Source organism: Mercurialis annua, linkage group LG4 (assembly GCF_937616625.2).
Source record: "Mercurialis annua linkage group LG4, ddMerAnnu1.2, whole genome shotgun sequence".
In the NCBI taxonomy this organism is placed as follows: Eukaryota; Viridiplantae; Streptophyta; class Magnoliopsida; order Malpighiales; family Euphorbiaceae; genus Mercurialis; species Mercurialis annua.
The window spans coordinates 33,359,510-33,379,805 of NC_065573.1; the positions used below are offsets into that span (position 1 = coordinate 33,359,510).

Sequence of the window (20,296 nt, forward strand, 5' to 3'; positions counted from 1 at the left end):
ACTTGTCTATTATTTTGAAAAGACAGTGAAACCCCCTAAACATTAATTATTCTTAGGATAAACGAGCCGAGCTGAAATAAGTTATACCAACTTCGAGCTTGAACTCGAATTCAAATGACTCAAATTTTTAATACTAATAAGAATTATTATTGAAAACATATTATATTTGATGCATTTAATATTTTAAATATAAATAAAAAAATTAACCAATAAAAATGATAAACACTTAAATTTGTGAAGGTTAAAAAGTTAATATAAAAAATAAATTAACTTTTTTATGTGTATAAGAGGCTCTTTTAGTCTCGCGAATTTACAAACTTCTTTAAATAATATTCGAATAGCTCGAGTTCGAGATTGACTCAAACGATCACTGATTACTATATATATGTATAATTTTTTTTCTAGACCGGATTTAGATGGACTATACTCATACACAATCCTTGGGAGAGGGGTCTATAAAGACCGAGTCTAAGATCAACTCTACAAGTTTATATATATTTACAAAGTAGGAATGGAAATTATAAGCTACTCCCTCTTGCTCAATTAAGCTAATTAAAAAGATAACATAAACCTTCCAAATTAGTGATAATTTTTTAGAGTAATTAGCTAATGAATGGGTGTTCTTGCTTTTTGTTGGTTGATCATTGAAGCTACTATCATCCCAAATGGATTCTCGAAATGGTTTTATTTAAGCTTCTATATTCATCCTTCAATCCTTGTTTTTTGCCAAATTTATCTTTGGCTTAAATTGATACTAAAATACATTTTTCTCATCTTTATTTATCCTTACAAAATTATTTCTTTTGTTTGCTTATATATTTTCAAGTTTTTCAAAAAACTTATTCTCTATGCTTTTTCATGCACTAGATTGACCAATAATAATACTTCTTCTGATTTCATACAAGAAGTGGAGAATTTAGAACTTGTACAAAACTGTAACAAAAACCAAAGTTTTAGCTCTTTTAGTAATTCTCCAATTGTCGGTCCAATATTCCAAGTTCAGGATAAAATTAAATTTCAAGAAGAGGAAGATGGAAGTGTCAGGATTGATGATTTATCTCTGATCGATGGATCATCGTCATCATCTTATTATTATTCTGATGATTCTTGCGAAGTTGAAAGCTCCATATCATCTACAGAAGATGAATTGGATGAGAATCTGGAGATGGTCAATGAATATTCACCGTTGGTTTTCAGATTTGATTCACCGCTGCTTCAAGAAGAAGATGGCGAAAAGAATATTGATTTTCTGGCACCGGAGCCGGCGCCGGCGGAAGTGGAAGAGAGTAAAAAGAGTGGCAGTGAAGATGATGATGTGGATGAATTGTACAACAAGTATTGTGAAAGAATGAGATGGTTCGATGTGCTCAATTATGATAGAACCTGTGGAATAAGTGAGTGTATTCTTCTCCATCAAACTTTATCTTTGACTTCCATACATTTACTAACACTTAAATGTTAATATCCTGCCAGACAAATGTTAATTAGAGATCAAATCTGTCCTGCCAAACGAATGTTAATTTTCTTGTTAAGATATTTGTAATTTAGCATGAAAATTAACCTCACATAATTAATATATCATTTTTTTAAATGAATATTCATGTATCATTTGTTCGTCACTTTTTAATTTTACACATATTAAAAATACATTAAATATGATAGATAAAATAACTTTTACATCCCTTATTTTACCTTTAAAATATGATATAGTTAAATTTAATGTTAATTTTACTCATTAGTCTATTTAATAAACTCATTTATATTAAGAGTAAAAAAATATGTGTTAATAATACGAAAGATATATTGTCTTTTTGATATCAAAAAATATAATATGTGACAAAGAATATTATTTTGCTTCTCAATTTAAAAATTCATTGTTTTTTTCCTGATATTTTAGTTATATTTAGCTGAAATTCCATTATAATGATAAGTTATCTTATACTTAAGTCAAAAGAGAAATATTGACCGATGAGCTATTACTTAAATAATATGTGTGCGGGAACGTTCTACTAAAGTCGTGTGATCAAATTTTTTCTTAAATACCAAAAATCTCCCTTTACAAATGATAAAAAGAATATTGAAATTTAATTATTTTTTTAAATTATAATTTTACGTGTTGTGTCATAATAAAAGATTTAATCACAATAAAAAAAAACCAAACCGATTTAAAAATTGCTATAAAAGAAACATAATTTGCCAAAATGGGTTATATTTACAAATTTTGAAAGGTTTGATCATAACTGACAAAAATTACAAAGGTTTGATATTTTTTGAGGGTTTGACCTAATAGAAAAGAAGATAAAATTATAGTTACATTTATTTTCCTTTTCTGTCTTGTAATAGAATATAAGGTTAATTAGCATTATAACTTGAATTCATGTTTGAATCATTATTATTTTTCTGTTAATTTTTTTAAAAAAATCTCTAAATATTATAATTTCTTGAGGATTTTAGTTATCCAATATCTAAAACCCGTGTAAAAATCGTGATTTTTCAAAGTTTAGGGACAACGTAATAATTCATCCCTAAATTCAAGGGCGATAGTAATTAGTAAGTACTTAATATCATTTTTTTGAGTCTACATATAAAGAGTGGGATAATATTATTTTGGGGGGAATTTAAAGAAAAATATAATTCTAACATTATGTCCAAAATTAATTATATAGTTCTATTAGGCTGATATTTTTTTTATTTTTTTCTCAATTTGTTGCTGAGAATATTATTTGACCTGATTATCCCAGGTTCAATCCTAAATCAGCAAGAAGGAACTCCAAGTTCAATACAAAGTACCAATGAGGCAATGGATAATTTGATGGTGTTCCCTCAAGTAATATGGGAAAAAACAAGTAAAAATAAGATATTAAAAAGCTTAGATAATGATTTTGAACTTATCTATGTGGCTCAATCTTGTTTGTCATGGGAAGCCCTTCACCATCAATACAGAAAAGTTGAATCCCTTGCTTCTTTAACCTCTCAAAATGGTGTATTTTACAATAATGTGGCTACTGAATTCCAAAAATTTCAAGTGCTTTTGGAGAGATTTATGGAAGATGAAAGGTGTGAAGGTAAAAGGGTTTGTAATTATGTTAGAGGAAGATTTTCATCCAAGGACCTACTCCAAGTCCCTAAAGTTTCAGGTATTGTTAATTTGAGATTCTTTTATGTTAATCATCTCCATTCGAGTCCACATTTTAACTTCAAGAATTTTAAATTAAGCAATTTCCCCCTTTTGAATTGCATAGCCTACATCAATGAAGGTTCAATTCTTAGAAATGAAGGGTTATTTTAAGGATTCTTTTTATGGGTGTGTGCATTCGATTCAAATTAAATCAAAATTTTACTCTTTTCAAAATCGGATCAAACAAAACCAGTTGTTTTGATTCGACTTATTTTCAAGTTTGGTTCGTTTTCACCAAAAATAGACTTTTTTACTTTTAAAACTGAATTGAATCGAGTTAAAAAACATTTTTTCATAAATTAAACTGAACCGAAATAAATTTATCTGTCAGGTTAGATTTATTTTTCAGTTCAGTTTGGTTTGCACCAAATATAAACTAATTTTTATAATTTTTAAACCGAATAAATAAGAGCCAAAAACGAAAAAAAAAACTAAATTTATCGGTTTTTGCATACTCTTAATGCTGTTATGTGGGTGGTTGTTAAAGGGTTTTTTGAGCAGAAAAAGGAGGAAATAGAAGCAGAAGCTATAAATGTAAAAGAAGTTCTGAAAGCAATAGAGAGATGCATAGAAGCATTTTGGGAATTTGTGAAAACAGACAACAAGAAAAGTTGGTGGAAATTTAGAAGTTCCTTATGGAGTCCTCCACCTGTGGAGGACCCTAGAGATTTACATCTATTAGCTGATCTCACTAGGAAGCTGCAAAAGGTTAATTTCTTTGACTTACCAAAATGCTAAAGTTTCATTTTATCACATAACAAACATTTATACATTTTCTTAAACATACTAAAAAAATTCAAATAGTGAGAGATGTTTGTTATGGAAATAGTCCGTCGCAAATTTATGACGAAATAGTAAGTGATTGATGATGAATTATCATTAAGTCGTAACAAATTCATAATGGAAAATGCTATTATAAAATTCCTAGTTACGCCCCTGTATATATGCAGAAGGAATTATTGTTGAAAGATTCACAAGGGAAGCAAAGGTGCTGGTTCAGGAAAGTTGTGAATCCTATAGAAGAATCTCAAAGAAAGGAGATGATGTTTACAATGATAGACATGAAAATGGTATCAAGAGTGCTTCAATTGCCAACACTCTCCTCTTCTCAACTCAAATGGTGCCAACAAAAGCTGGACAACATAGACTTTTGGGAGGGCAAGATTGTTAGGGCTTCCTCTTCTGCTCCTTTATTTCCTCCTTGATCTTTTTTCTTTTGCAAAAGTTGAACATAAATAATTTTAGCTTAATTGCTTTCAAAATCGCGTGTTTTGTAATTTTAATATGAACTTTCAATTTTAACAATTTAATACATAGACTATCTTTCTTTCTTTTTGCAACTTCAAACATTGAACACTTTTCCGTAAAAGAATTGCTAATGTGGACTCCGAAATAAACATTGTTTCGGCCTCCATGTTAGCATTCTTTTGAGGAATAATCTCTCGGTGTTTAAGATTGCAAAAATTTTAAAGTCGTTGTCTGACATTGTCAAAATTAAAAGTTCGTGTTTTGCAAAACACGCTAAAATTTGTGATTTTTTAAACAATTAAGCAATAATTTTAGGGTTTGCCGACGTTTTTCCGCAAGAAAAAATAATAATTCAATGTAAATAATGTAAATACAGCAGTATATTGAGTTTCAAATAAGGTTAATATAAAAAATATATTTTGATTAGTTTTTCGACCTTTGATAATTGATTTGATTAAATTGCTTAGACAAAATAACTATTTTTTTTTAATTTTGAACCCTAACTACAATTAAATTTATATTTTGAATAATTAAATATTATCGCATTTTATTTATTTTATTTGGTTGTAAGATATAATTTTAAAACTATTTTATTTTATGTAATAACTTATTTATTTTTTTATGACGATTAACGTATCATCATTATCTTTCAGTATTTGAAATAATTATTGTAATGTTTATCTGATTAGATAGAAACTATTTTATACTCAAATATTTATATTAGTAGTATAAAAAGTAAAAAACAATTAGAAATTTATTTTGTCATGCATCACAATTCACAATTCTCATCTTTGCTTTTGAATTTTGATGTGATGTTGTTCCAATTCAATAAGTTTTCATAAATGAAGTCAGTTGCAAAGATATAGGAGTAGGACTATCTTTTATCTCTACACATTTCGAAGCTTCATAATTTATCAACACTTATAAAGATTGTTTGTCAATTTTTAAGATTCAAAAATCAAAATCCTGCAAGAATCAACAATTTCAGCCATCCAATAAAAATAAAAATATACTTTGCTGAAATAATAAAGGCCACTAGTTGAGCTCAAAAAATAAGTGCCACTAGCTAAATTTGCAAGCGATCACAACGAGTATCATGTGCCACTTGAAACTTATAGCACCCCATCCAAAATCCACCACAAATCAGAAAACAAGTTTCAATTTCAAATCAAAATTATTCCATCATAATCATCCAATTTTAATTTAATCAATTACGAATCTGCACGTTTTAAAAATTAAAACAGATCGCAAAGATAACAAATTGTAGATTCGAATTGAGCCAAAGGGGCCATTTTCATTTCTCTTTCTCTAGAAATTATGAGTCAAATAGTATTTAGTGGGTCTAAATGCAAATATAAAAAATCTTAACTTTTTATGTTTTTTTTTCTCAATTTAAACTATAATTCAAAATATATCACGTCACATTTTAATTTTTATAACTTTTCAATTTATAGTTCAGTTTCAGTACCGCTTTAGGCGTTTCTCAAAAAAAAAACGATGTTATTTTGGCCGTTCAAAACAACTAAAACACCAACCGCTAAAACATTTGGATCGCAAAATGATACTAGTAAAAGATTAAAAGTTTGTCTCACAAAAAAAAAGATTAAAAGTTAATATTTTTTTATGCTAAAAATAAAAAATTAAAATTTATTGGAAAAAACCATCAAACATCCAACATTTCGTTTCATCAGCTTCTGCTCTGAAAATTGTTACCCAATTAGAACCTTAATCTTCCCCTCTATGATTTGCTTCTGTGAGGGACCTCTTATCTCATCAACGATCAAGATTTTCATTTTCTTGTTCAATCGTTCATGTTTATTCCTCCATTTTCACTCCATCATTACCCAATTTAATCCACACTCAAATCTCCTCCCACCAAAATTTCCTTAATTGGATTTCTTACTCTCACCATTTCCTCAACTGGGCACTCTTTTATTTGTACCCAAAACTTCTCGATCCATGAATGGATTGAGCTTCATTTTGTGTTTCTCTGTGGCATTTTATCGAACACCTTAATTACAATGGCATCTTTAGGATCACTTCCTTTTATTGTCGAAACTAAAACAGACAGTTCTCTTCTTTTCTCTCGGAAAAATCAACAGAGATCACCGAAGCTTCGTTCTATCGCTTACAGGCCTAAAAAGATTCACAATTTTGGTGTTTGTATTGATGGGGTTTCTCTGAGATTCAAGTGTGTGAGAGCTAGTGGTGGAGAGGATAGTGTTAGTGGTGATGGATCAGAGGATAAAATTCAAGCTACTATTGAAAAGAGCAAGAAAGTTCTTGCCATGCAAAAGGACCTACTTCAGCAGGTCAATTTTTACTGCAAATTCTGTTATTTCTTTTTTTGATTGAGATGTTAAAGTTTGTGGGCTTTAATGGCTTTTTGTAATAGTTATGATGAGTGCTGATAAGAAAAGGTAACAGTTTTAATGAGTGAAAAGTGTGTCTACAGATATGCTTGGTGCCATTTTTGTGGGAAAAAAAAAGGACACTTGGTATTCTATAAAAACATAATTTGTTAAGCTTAAATGAAAATATATATTGAACACATATGGAGACTTGGAGTTGTCTAACACCATAATAAAGCACATTATGTACATCTAAAAGCCTGCTATGATTGAATGAACACATTGTAGGTTTGTAAGGGATCAAAAAAAGTGCTTTTAGCATTTTTCTGATTAGATTTCTTAATTTTTTTTTTCTAAACTGCGTTCCGAACATATTTTTGATAAAAAGCTTTTCCTAATAGTAATGTAGATTGTAGAATACACAATGTGTGAAATTGAGGAGTCTTAGCATTCCATTGATTCCAGTGTTAATTAGGTAAATCATTAGACCCTAGCATAATGATAACAAATTTATGTGTAGTGTTTATAGAATTGCATCCGCACAAAAGATATTTTGGTTTCTGGGAATTCAAAATGAATTCAAATAAGTTATCTTCCCTTTCTTTTGATGCATCTACATTCTGTAGTCCTTCTTATCTAACAGAACAAAACTGAGAGAGGAAGACGAGAACTTCTACTGGAAATTTTTTGGGCCATCTAGATTTTATTGCATGCCATGTTATCTATAAGTTGCTACAGACTAATACTTCAGGTGATTGTAAACTCTAGATTATAGATTCTCCTCTAGTATTATGGTGGCTTGATAAGGACCTGACGCTATAAGCTTGAACGTAGTATCACTGTTATATCTTCCTCTTTCATTCTCATATTATTAGTTCCTTTTCTGTGAGTAATTGAATATTCAAATATCTTGTATTGATACTCATCATCTTTTGCAGATTGCTGAAAGAAGGAAATTGGTTTCTGATATAAAAAGTAGCATTATTGACCAAGAAGTGGATAGAACATCTAATGACCAGATGGAGAGTACTTTGCCAAATTCAGACAATGCTTCAACTAGTATGCCTAATTTTGAGCAGCAAATTGGCAGCACTTCCAAAAGTCAGTATATCCCTTCACCTGCAGATGCAGAACCAGAATCTACATCTTCAGCTATAAGTGAAGGTTATGGTGAAGGCAGAAAGAAACTTGAACAGAATGAATCTCCTAAAATAGCTTCCTCTGCTAAGAATTATACCAAACAGGTAAAAGAGGCAAGATCAGCAAAAGCTGAGGTGACTTCAGAGAAAGTTTGGTCAGATGAGCTGCCATCTTTCCTTTTAAATAGAGAAACTTCCACGTTTAATGATGAAAAGACTGAAAGTTCAAATGAATCATCCTTACCTGGAATTTACTCCATTGAAAATGATCCTAAGACTGAAGAGTCAAAACCCCCACCTTTGGCTGGGACCAATGTCATGAATGTTATATTGGTAGCTGCAGAATGTGCACCATGGAAAAAAACAGGTATTACATCTCGAAAGTGCAACATCTGTGTAAATGTGTCGGCTACTCGTCTATTATATGATTCGGATCAAAATAACATGGTTTTCACAGGTGGCCTCGGAGATGTTGCTGGATCCCTACCAAAGGCTTTAGCTAGGCGTGGACATCGTGTTATGGTAATATTGTAATCATTTTTCTGTATATTATGTCAATCATGATAGTATCATAATTCATAATTACAAAAAACATTTCAAATTTTTTAAATTGCAAGTAATATTGATCGATAGTGATCCTTGAAGTTGGTTGGTATCCTACATATTGTTATCAGCATGTCAAGTTTGTTAACAGTCAGATTCTTAAGACATTTAGATGTCTGCTTTCGTTGAGTATCAAATCTTGTTAACAGTTACTCAGTTTAACACTATAGCATATGTAAAAGAATGTTCTTTTTTCTCAAAACAAATCTTAAGATTATATTGAACATTCTTTATATTACTTGGCATTTTAATTTACATTGTGCTATTATACTGCCTGAGCTTCATATTGATTTCTAAACTATTGATACCTATAGGTTGTAGTACCTCGGTATGGTAACTATGCCGAACCTCAAGATACTGGAGTCAGAAAGAGGTATAAGGTGGATGGTCAGGTGTGCAACTGATATAACATTTAGCCATATCTAACTTCAGTAACGTGGTTTGATTGATATGCTTGTACAATATACCAATTATGAAATGCTTGTACAATATACCATTTGTGAAATGCTATATTCCTTCGCAGGATTTTGAAGTATCATATTTTCATGCCTATATTGATGGTGTGGACTTTGTCTTCCTTGACAGTCCTATGTTCCGCCACATAGAGAGTAATATATATGGTGGAAACAGAGTGGTAAGTTTTCCTTTTGCTATAATTGAACACCTATAGAAATGCACCTGTTCTTGTGTCATACTAACACATTATTGCAACCTTGTCCCACCTCTTAGAACTTCAGTGCTATATGATTTTTCAGACTTGCCATGGTAAAGGACTGTTAGGCTTTAGATCTAGATTATTAATTTATATTATGCGCTGTCTGTCTGTCTCATTTCCATTAGTGTTTACAGATCAACGTTTCTTGCGCTATTTGTAGTAGTCTTGGATTTTCTGAAAAATTGGGTTGCATCATATACTGTGGAGAACTTTTTTTTTGTTGTTGAAATGGAGGAGACAGTTCCCATATTTATGTGGTGTATGAGTGAAGAGGAGTGTCTTTTACATACTATACGATATTTTTTTTAAAAATCTATCGCTTAATTAAGGATGCATCATATTGTCCAAGTCGAATTCTCTATTCCTTCGTTTCTCTGTTGGGAATGTAATTTTTGGGCATCTATCATTTAAGTAGCATCCAAGCTTTTTATTCTTTTTTATCAGTAATCATATTCTGCCAAAATCTTATATGTTCTACCATGCAGGATATTTTAAAGCGCATGGTATTATTTTGCAAAGCAGCTATTGAGGTAAATTCTTATCATCTTATGGAAGGCTCTAGACATTGTTAAAAAAATTGTGCATTGCTTTCAGACTGCAGATGATGTTATATGACTGCTCTTTGTAAATGTGAACAATTTTTTTTGAGTTTGTTTCTAGTTATTGCCTACTTGTCATTTTATCAACAAATATATCATCAAGAAAGTGTTGACTTTTAGGTCCCTTGGCATGTTCCATGTGGCGGAATCTGCTATGGTGATGGAAATTTGGCTTTTATTGCAAATGATTGGCACACGGCATTGTTACCTGTGTATCTGAAGGCATACTATCGTGACAATGGCTTCATGCAATATACTAGATCCATTCTTGTAATCCATAACATCGCTCACCAGGTTTGTTTTCTCTATCCAGTAATTCCAATTTTCTGAATCCAATTGTTAACCAATGTGCTAGGGCCTAGGAGTAAACAACTGATACTTTACATATTAGTTGACTTGAAAATAATACTCTCGTCTAACTGAATGATAAATGAAGAATTCGTAACTGAATATCATACACAAGATTATGAGTTTATTCTTCAGCGAGGGATGTTGTGAAAGAAATTAGAAAAGATTGAATATCCAAATTTTCGCAACAAAGTTTACTTGTAATGTCGTCTCTCTGTGTAGACCAGAAAATCTGAGTGATGCTTCCTCACTCTGAATAGACTGATATATCTTAGGAAGGCGTAAGATCACTTTCTAAATTTCTTTTTGTTGCATCCAGGGCCGGGGGCCAGTGGATGATTTCTTCTATGCGGATCTACCAGAACACTACCTTGATCTTTTCAAATTGCACGACCCAATTGGAGGTGATCATTTCAATATCTTTGCAGCTGGTCTTAGAACAGCAGATCGAGTGGTTACCGTTAGTAGTGGATATGCATGGGAAGTGAAAACATCTGAAGGCGGTTGGGGTCTGCACAATATCATAAATGAGATTGATTGGAAATTCAATGGCATTGTTAATGGGATTGATACAAAAGAATGGAACCCACTTTGTGATGTTCACCTGAAATCCGATGGTTATACTAACTACTCACCGGAAACACTTGATATCGGCAAGCCACAGTGCAAAGCAGCCTTACAGAAGGAGCTCGGTTTGCCTGTACGCCCAGATGTCCCTTTTATCGGGTTCATTGGAAGATTGGATGATCAGAAAGGTGTTGATCTCATAGCTGAGGCAATTCCGTGGATGATGGGGCAGGACGTGCAGCTAGTCATGTTAGGCACCGGGAGACCCGACTTGGAGCAGATGCTCAGGCAATTTGAAAACCAGCATCATGACAAAGTGAGGGGATGGGTTGGCTTCTCCGTCAAGACAGCTCACAGGATAACCGCCGGTGTGGATATTTTGCTAATGCCGTCAAGATTTGAACCTTGCGGGCTAAACCAATTATACGCTATGATGTACGGGACAGTTCCTGTTGTACACGGTGTTGGAGGACTACGAGATACGGTTCAACCTTTCGATCCTTTCAACGAGTCAGGGCTAGGTTGGACATTTGATGGTGCTGAAGCAAATAAGTTGATACATGCTTTAGGGAACTGCTTGTTCACTTACAGAGACTATAAGAAGAGTTGGGAAGGATTGCAGAGACGAGGGATGATGCAAGATCTCAGCTGGGACCATGCCGCCCAGAAATATGAGGAGGTCCTTGTTGCTGCCAAGTACCAGTGGTGAGGGTCGATGATGATTATCTGCGCTTCTTAGCCTAATAGACCAGTTTTTGAAAATACATGGATACAGTTGAAAGATGTTTGGTCTGCATGAGGCTACCAAAGGTAGGGATGTGCAAAAATCTATTGAAATCAAAACAATTGAACAGATAAAGCTTTTTTTTGGTTCAGTTTGGTTTCGGACGTAAATATATTTTGTTAAACTGAAGTTCAAATCGAACCGAATCAAGTAAATCAACTGAATTGGTTTGGAAAAAAAAAATTATATCCTTCTAGTTTGGTTTTGTTCGATTTAAGAGAAAAACAAATTTTGATTTGATTTGGTTCGGTTTGAATTAAATGCACATCCCTAACCCAAGGTCATCTGCAACAGCATTGCTAGAATCAGTCTTCTTTTTGTCATCTACTTATGTAGATTGACTCAAGAGTCCTTGGGCATTCAACAAGTTTTTTTTTTTTTTTTTTATATCAAATGCATTCAACAAGTTAAGGTTGAATAAATAATGTTGGATGAGTTAGAAATTCTAAAATGTACCAGGTTAATCATCCTAGTCAAGGCAGACTGGCTTTAATAAGACTGACTTTTAAAAACCAATTGGCCATTAAGGGTGTGCATTCGGTTTTTCGGTTCGGTTCGAAAGTGAAATTATCAAAAACCGATCGGTTTTTTAAGAATTTGAAAACTGCTCGGAACTTTGCCAAAAAAAAAAAATTGTTCGGTTTGCTTCGATTTTTGGTTTTACCGAAATAAAAAAATGATGCATCTATTTTAAAATTTTACTCATGAAAATAGAAATGAAATCAAGAAAATAGAAAATTTAAATTTAAAAATCAAATTTAAGTCAAATTGTAATGTCTTATACACTATAGCACTTAAATGTGAAAGAAAATAGTATTATATTTTTAAAAATAATTGTAAATTTATTTAAAAAATAAATAATAACTTTAAATATATTGGTATTTTTTTTGGTATTTTGGTTTTCTAAAACTTAAAATCAAACCGAACCGGAACATATGAGAAAATCATAATTTTAAAGTCGAACCAGCTATCTTAATTGGTTTGGTTTTTGCACACACCTGACCATCACCTAACTGCTGCTTACCATATGTCATCTTCTGATAGTTATAAAAAAAATTCAAATAATACAGAAATCATAGAGGATGTCCGGTATGAAAACATAAAGAATTAATGAGTTTATTATAAAATACATGGATTGCAATAAGTATGAAATTTTGAAATCTACTGTTTGGTATCCAAGAAAACTATAATGAATTTTAAATTTAGAAGTATAATTTTGGTTGGTTAAATTAATCAATCCATGAATTTGACAAGTTAGTTCCACTTGTACCCTTCACAAAAAAAAACTTATAAACAAATAAATCAAAACGGTGTTTAATGTCTAAAAAGGTAAAATGCCACTCGACCACAATATTTTCATAATAAGTTTTTCTAAGAATTTTTACTCCCAGTATGGCGGAATCAATTGCGATTAAGAAAACTCTCAGTTGCTTAAAGGTTAAATCAAGTATGGAAGTGATTCATGATCTGATGGTCTAGATGGGTAAAATATTTAGATAAAATGGATAAAATCCTCTTTTGAAAACCCTCAAACCAAACATAGCCTTAGCTCATTTCATTTGCACTTTTGCAGGGACTTACTAATAAAATCAGATAAATCTAATGATTACCATTTTATTGATTTAAACTCGACAAGGTGCGGATGTGAGACTCAATTGATAAAACTAACCATAACTCTCTCCCATAAATGAAGAATAAAATACAGCCCACAGACTTGTTAGCCACATACACATATTAACATACAACTATATCAAACCTCATCAAGCTAAAAGCTTGCAACACAGTTTTCTCTGCAGCAGTCTTTATGTATATGAAACTCTCCTTTCCCCATCAAGTTGCAAATATGTACGCGTCGATAACAGCCCAGCAAATCCCTTCGACAAGCAACCTTCAACCGCACACGGAGATTTGGTGCACCCCGCTGGACTATTTTGTTTCATGATTTCCATGCATTCAGAAGATGAATTGCCGGGTGGATTCTCCTCCTGGTTAAATGGTCTTTGAATTACTAATCTGTTTCTCTTTGAATTAGACATGAGATTCCGGTCAGAGTGAGAATCTAAGAACTCTATATCTTCGTTTTGACAACTAGGGAACTTCCGCTTTAAACCAGGAGTAACTTTCAATCCTGCCACAAAAAAAGCCCATAGCTTACACACTATGCAGCTTAAAAGTTCTAATTAATTTGCAAAAGGCCAAAGAAATGGAAGCAAAACTTTTCAAGCAATACCAGGCAGAGGTTCCTCAAATTCACAGGACTGAGGTTCTGAATCACCACAGTTACAGAAAAAATTGGAAGCTTTATTAGATCCTGATACCCTGCAATCCAATATGAACAACATGCTTAGTTTGAACTTCATGAATTGAAAACAAACACTACAGGATTTCATGACAGCAGTGAAAGATTTGAAGGTTTAAAACAGAAATCCCACCTGTACATGTGCTCAACAAAGTCATCTATAAGGACAGGCCAAGCTCCTGAAAACAAATTTAATATAAAGTGAGAATTATCACTTAACTTTGATCCCAGCAAAGAGAATCCAAAATCAATAGGTGAATGAGTGATTGACAAAGTGCAAAATAAAATCAACTCATGCACGTGAAAATGCGCATGATAGAATGCAATGATTTTTGAGACTTTGCATCATTTGATGAATGTGTCCACATTACCAAGCAAATCCCTAAAATTTCAAATTACACATCTATTAGAAGCCTGAAACCAATCATACTATAAGTATGATCTTATACCAACCACGGAAGAAGAGAGCAAAATAAATGTAGAAAAACTGTGCATGAAGATAAAAAATGCAAAAAGTTCACGCAAAACACACACGCACACCAAAAAACGTGCAAACACAGCTAAGGCAAGTATTATTGGACAAAATAATACCAATTAACCAAATGAACACAAGTTTGACTTCAATTGTCAGAATAATGTTCTTTTTTTAATGCTACTAATAAGAATAGAAAGGTTTCAATGCTCAAAAGTAGGAAGATTTACAACAGATGACAATTTTGGTACTCATATTAAGTTCACACTTACATTGACATTAATAAATATCACATACAACTATCTTTTTTTCATCAAGAAACAGTCAGTGTAGGACAAAAATATACATGTAAAATAAAAGGCAAATAAGAAAACAAGCATCGGAATATTAAATAAATGAACGTAGCTTAAATTATGAATTGAAATTCAAAGGTATTGTACCTTCAGGATCATAACCTTCGAGATTTTCATGTACACACCGGCTAAAAGCTAAAACTTGCTGCCATGTATCCTCCGATATATTATGTCTCTGGTTTTCCTGAAATATTTACGGGAGATCAGTTACTTCAGAAAGAATGGGGCCATGGGGGAACTAAATTACAAATCATTTCGGTCAGAGTTTAAAGAAAGCTGATAATATCAAAAATGGAATACGTCGATACGAAAAGAAATTAAAACCTAACTACAACCTCAGCTGATAATAAATGGTACCTGAACATAGTCACACCATTGGTTCAGTAATCGAAATCTCCCAGCTAAAACTAATTTCCATGCTGTAACTGCCCTGCTAACAGCTGCACAACAGTTCAGCTAGATAAGCAGTCAAGGACAACAACTTGAACGACTATTCATCAAATCATGTGTAGGCAATTTATCACAATTCAGATGGATAACATATAATCCATAAAGACAAGAGGACTTACTGATATTCTTCTGACTGTTTTCACGGCACATGAAAAAAACAAAATCGTAGAAGCGTGAGAATTCAGAAAAGTCCACCTGAGAAAAAGAGAAAATAAAATGAGTATATTTTAGTGATAGCACATACCAATAAAAAATGAAAGATAGAATACCATCCTTTTATGTTCTACATCCAAAACAATTAAATGAACAAATACATGTTTTTATGAAAGACGGTATTTTCCAAATCATATCTTCGGGAGATAGAATCAGAGCTTCAAATAAATGAGAACTCACCGTAAATTCTAGCTTTAACATGAGTTTTGCAAGTTCATCTACAACTGAAATCCTGTCAAGTGAAATGCCAACTCTTTTCAGGAAATTGGATAAGAAACCATACTCAATATTCAAATAATGCATGGCAGTTTCATATTCTTTTGCATGAGTGGTGAGTAAGAGCTTCAAAATGTGTGGAAGGAAAATGGGACAGTGTTTCTGAAGCCCCACTAGGCTCATGCTCAGGCTTAAGTCAAGCTCAATACCAGGCTTTCATTAAGAACCATGGGAATATTTAAGGACATAGGCATGCATAATAACGATTTTGAAATCAATTGCATCAGAGGATAACAGGAGATCCCCAATAATTGGCATTCTTAACTTGGACTCTTTCACTTGTCATGGATTAGGCCAACTGGTCCATGGTCAAAAGGCTTTCCATTCTAATCTCTGGGACTATTTGTCATCAGTTATGCCCCAACTAACGTTTTATAGCATTACCATACATATATTAAGAATACATAAGAAAATTAGATAGCGCGAGCAACTGGCAGAAAAGAAAAGTTCAATAGTTAAGCAATGTTGTCAAACTCGCTTTTTCAAACTAGAATCGGAATGAGTATTATAAACTCGTAACGTAAAATAGAATCGTAAAATCGTAAGATTTTACGGATGGTATACAATATGATATTACGAACATAAAGGTGCAAGTATTAAAGAATATAAATAAATTTTCATTTAGTTTTATTAAATTATATATCATTTTTATATCTTTTTTTATTTACAATTTGATTCAACAATTTCTTCATATAGTAAAAAAAGTCATATAAAGAATAAAAATACTTATGAATAAATAAAAAATAAAATTTAATATTAAATTGTACTAAAAATAACAAATCAATATTAATGCCAAAAAATAAATATAAAATATATGTGTGTTTTATAATTTTAAAAAACCAATAGTGTATAATTTAAAAAATCAATAATGACTAAATTTAAAATTATAAGAAAGGGATAAACATAGATGATATATTTTCATATAAAGGATAAAAGTATTTATAGATAAATAAAAAATAAAATTTAATATTTAATTAGGCTGAAAATAATTAATATCAATGTCAAAAGATAAATGTAAATTATATGCATTTGTTGTAGTAAAAAAAACTCAATAAGGACTAGAAAAATTAAGACTATAAGAAAGTTATAAACATAGATGACACCATTTATGGTTAAAAAGTAGAAGTAAAAAAATTAATTTAAAGAATAAAAGAAAAGGAAAAAGACAAAGTTAACGAAAAAAGAAATTACATTATGTGTTTTTATGATTTTGTCTATATTTTAGTGTATTTTTATAAGCACATATGCCCATGTTTAATTGAACAAGGTGGGCTTTATTTTTGTTTAATTTAAAAGTGGGCTTTTTTTTTAGTCATGACTCTTACTTTGATTATATAACACTGAGAATTGAAATCGTTAAAATAGGTGCTAAAATCGCTTTTCTACCGATTTTACCGATTTAACTGACGATTTTACACCGATTTTACTAAAACACGATTTTTTAAACGTGTTGAATCGTTTGAAAGGTTTTAACTCGTAAAATCGTACGAGTGAAAACGCGATTTTGACAACATTGTAGTTAAGCTCTATATACATAGTAGAATTTAGTTTGTTTGTTTCCAGCAACAAGATATATTGTACGCTCAATTACCCAGGCTGCTTTCTGCTTATGGGAAGATATTATTACTTTGTTACCATTATATTAGTACTCCAAGAGCATTATGTATCTTCCAAGGGCGGATCTAACTCAGTAAAATGTTGACTTTGCCTAGCTACTATTTATCACTGCACAGTGCCCACCATCTCAAACCTCCAAAATGTAAAAGATACTATTTCTCCTAATGGCCAAAAATCAGTAGCCTGTTACCATTATGAAACTCCACTGCACATACTATTTAGTATTAACTGTAAAAAGTCCAACCTAGCTACCATATTCTAGGCCATCATACCAAACCAGCAGATTGTCACGACAATTAAAGATCAATTTGGTTTAAGCACATGAGTGCCTCAACTAACTATAGTAATTTAATAGCTTATTGATTTGTACCTCGTATGCACCCTCAACTCCACAAATTTTAGAAGTTGGGCCAATGCATCCCTTGATGATTTACCCTGTTCGACATCATCTTCTTGTTCATTTCTATCTGTCTTGCATGCTTTTCCTGCTCTAATGTCTGCATGTGAAGTTGAGAACCAAGAAAGTAAAACAAACAACCGGCAGAGCTTATATTGGCAATCCATATGAATAAATCCAAATACGAAAACCAACTTGCTATAGAGTTAAGCAAACCCACTCCCAAAACATGCATGCGCCTTAAGAAATCATAAAAATGCATATAGATAATAACCATTAACGACTGCCGCATTGCATTCTACAACTAATGGTCTAATACAAACTGAAAGGCAAGCGCGCATCATTAAAAACTCTCATTTCTTTTCACAAAATTATAAAGCATTCAGAAATCACTGCCATAACATTCTTTAACGGTGCGCATAGCCATTGACAAAGTAATACAGTCAAGATATTAAAATTGAACTAATTACAGAGAAACAGAACAAACACAATATTACTGTAACCAAATTCAAAATGAGAAACCAATACCATAAATTCACACAATGGCAAAACTACGCTAAAACTAAATTAAATGAAAGAACAATTTTTTGAGCCCCTATACTAGATTTTGTCATAATTCACACAATGGCAGCTAAATTTAACCCACTAATCAAACTCTACTTAATACCCATCTCACAAAAATGAACCAAGATTGAATCTTTTAACCAAAATCAAAGATTACAGAAATAAACTATAAATCAGTAACCCCAACTCATATTTTAATAAAAAGAAAATAAGGAAATCATTGCTAAACCAGAACAGCGTCAAATAATATAAAGAAGAAAGTGAGTTGAGTTACCGCAATAACGTTGGTAAATCTCAAAGAAATCGACCCGATTATAATCCATTTTTGTATTGAGGAGTTGAGGGTTGCTTAAGAAAATGGGGAGATTGGAGAAGTTGCTGGTTTATGGGTTACTAATAAAACCCCTTAAAACAAATTAAACAACGTTTTTCCTCAAAAAGAAAATTAAGAACGTTAAGGTGTCTCTTCTAGCTTTCATCTCTCTCATTTGCTTGTCCTCTCCTTTAACTCTCTAATATTTTCTTTTTTAATTTATAAGTTGTGGAGTAATTAAATTTTTATTATTTTTACTAGAACACAAATAATCTTTGAGCAACTTACGTTCAGATTTTTAAGATATAGTATAATTAACGGTTTGATATCCTTTATATTAAAAATTTATTTAATAATTCTTCAGTTTTAATTTCGTTAATTAAGAGAAACCTTCTGTTAATTTGAGGGATCAATCATTTAATAGAATTGAAACTGAAATAAGATGTCAAATCGTTTAATAAAATTAAAAATGGAGGACCAAATTTTTTACAAAATTAAAGGTGGAGTATCAAATTATTTGAAAGTAAATGTCAAAATTAACGGAGGGATATAACAATTAACGGAATTAGAATTTATGGCTAATATATACCTCAAAAAATTCGGCATAATTTGCTCATAATCTTTTTGTTTAGTCTCTTCGTCCCATTTTATTAACGTTTGTTCATTTTGATACACGTAACATTTTTTTAAAATTTAAAAATATGATGTAGTCAAATACAATATTAATATCTATCTAACTAATTCATTAATGTCAATGGTAGAAAAGAAAAATCAATAGTAATAGTAAGGCTTAATTCCTTAAAAAACCTCCACCTTGCACTTTTTCTTCGTTTATACCCTGACCTTGTAAAAACACCATTTGTACCCAATTTTGGGTTTTTATGTTTCATCTCTACCCAAAAGCATTAAATTGTACTTTTTTCATTTGGAAAAGAGTTTAAAACATACTTTTTTCTATTTTAAAATATACAAATAAATCCTTAAACTTAAAAAATAATCAAATACATCCAAATAATTAATTAATTTTTTTAATTTGATAAAATACTAAAAAATTAAAAAAAATATTATTATTTTTAATTTTTTTGTCGGAAATATTTTTAAAAAAGTTGAAAAAATTAAAAAAATTCGAAATATTTTTTAACAAAACTAAAAAAATTATTATTATTTTTAATTTTTTTGTCGGAAATATTTTTAAAAAAGTTAAAAAAATTAAAAAAAATTCGAAATATTTTTTAAAAAAACTAAAAAAAATTATTATTATTTTAAATTTTTTGAAAAAGATGGTATTTTTGTACTATTAATAACATTAATATCTAATTTGTATATAAGTTAAAAATGAAGGATTGTTTTAAACTTTTTTTCAAATGAAAAGAGTACAATTTAATGCTTTTGGGTAGAGATGAAACATAAAAACTCAAAATTGGGTACAAATGGTGTTTTTACAAGGTCAGGGTATAAACGAAAAAAAAATGCAAGGTGGGGGTTTTTTAAGAAATTAAGCCTAATAGTAATGTAAAAGTGACATCTTTTTAGGACATCAACAAGTGTAAATAGTGACAAAATAGGATGGTAAAAATATTATTTCATTTATATTGATATCAAAAAAATGATAAATATTTTAAAAAATTATTTGATATCAATTAAAGATAGTATAGTAAAAAATTGTAGTATTTTAACTATTTTAATTATATAATTATATGCATAAATATGATTTTTAAACAAAGTTTATTTTGTCCTGTGATTATGACACAAAAGATCAATTAAGGATAAGCTCATGTCTATTTAAAAAAAAAATCCAAAATTAACATTT

The 20,296-nt window shown here is 31.0% G+C and overlaps 3 protein-coding genes across 3 annotated transcripts; 2 read left to right on the top strand and 1 right to left on the bottom strand.

Moving 5' to 3' along the window:
• Positions 1-438: 438 nt before the first annotated feature.
• LOC126676602 (uncharacterized) lies at positions 439-4,492 on the top strand. The gene is made up of 4 exons (XM_050370836.2): positions 439-1,394; positions 2,742-3,137; positions 3,666-3,886; positions 4,129-4,492. Exons 1-4 carry the CDS (start codon positions 614-616, stop codon positions 4,381-4,383), a joined length of 1,653 nt encoding a protein of 550 aa, XP_050226793.1. The 5' UTR covers positions 439-613; the 3' UTR covers positions 4,384-4,492.
• A 1,596-nt stretch (positions 4,493-6,088) lies between these two features.
• On the top strand, positions 6,089-11,914 carry LOC126677453 (granule-bound starch synthase 2, chloroplastic/amyloplastic). The gene is made up of 8 exons (XM_050372079.2): positions 6,089-6,738; positions 7,716-8,283; positions 8,374-8,438; positions 8,834-8,911; positions 9,043-9,153; positions 9,720-9,764; positions 9,954-10,127; positions 10,501-11,914. The coding sequence occupies exons 1-8, from the start codon at positions 6,448-6,450 to the stop codon at positions 11,455-11,457; spliced, it is 2,289 nt and encodes a 762-aa protein (XP_050228036.1). The 5' UTR covers positions 6,089-6,447; the 3' UTR covers positions 11,458-11,914.
• A 1,212-nt stretch (positions 11,915-13,126) lies between these two features.
• On the bottom strand, positions 13,127-18,684 carry LOC126679429 (defective in cullin neddylation protein AAR3). Its single transcript, XM_050374454.2, has 9 exons — positions 18,448-18,684; positions 17,583-17,709; positions 15,500-15,551; positions 15,226-15,301; positions 15,014-15,096; positions 14,744-14,840; positions 13,965-14,010; positions 13,763-13,851; positions 13,127-13,660 (listed from the first exon to the last, which is right to left on the bottom strand). The coding sequence occupies exons 1-9, from the start codon at positions 18,494-18,496 to the stop codon at positions 13,335-13,337; spliced, it is 945 nt and encodes a 314-aa protein (XP_050230411.1). The 5' UTR covers positions 18,497-18,684; the 3' UTR covers positions 13,127-13,334.
• Positions 18,685-20,296: the final 1,612 nt, after the last annotated feature.

Excerpts from the sequence above, each read along its gene's own strand:
- LOC126676602 (XM_050370836.2), top strand. The coding sequence starts at position 614 with ATGGGTGTTCTTGCTTTTTGTTGGTTGATCATTGAAGCTACTATCATC. Across the intron at positions 3,138-3,665 it reads CCAAGTCCCTAAAGTTTCAG|GGTTTTTTGAGCAGAAAAAG; the intron begins GTATTGTTAATT and ends TGGTTGTTAAAG. Across the intron at positions 3,887-4,128 it reads TCACTAGGAAGCTGCAAAAG|AAGGAATTATTGTTGAAAGA; the intron begins GTTAATTTCTTT and ends GTATATATGCAG.
- LOC126677453 (XM_050372079.2), top strand. The coding sequence starts at position 6,448 with ATGGCATCTTTAGGATCACTTCCTTTTATTGTCGAAACTAAAACAGAC. Across the intron at positions 6,739-7,715 it reads AAAAGGACCTACTTCAGCAG|ATTGCTGAAAGAAGGAAATT; the intron begins GTCAATTTTTAC and ends CATCTTTTGCAG. Across the intron at positions 8,439-8,833 it reads GGCGTGGACATCGTGTTATG|GTTGTAGTACCTCGGTATGG; the intron begins GTAATATTGTAA and ends TGATACCTATAG.
- LOC126679429 (XM_050374454.2), bottom strand. The coding sequence starts at position 18,496 with ATGGATTATAATCGGGTCGATTTCTTTGAGATTTACCAACGTTATTGC. Across the intron at positions 15,097-15,225 it reads AAACAGTCAGAAGAATATCA|CTGTTAGCAGGGCAGTTACA; the intron begins GTAAGTCCTCTT and ends ACTGTTGTGCAG. Across the intron at positions 14,011-14,743 it reads CGAAGGTTATGATCCTGAAG|GAGCTTGGCCTGTCCTTATA; the intron begins GTACAATACCTT and ends ATTTGTTTTCAG.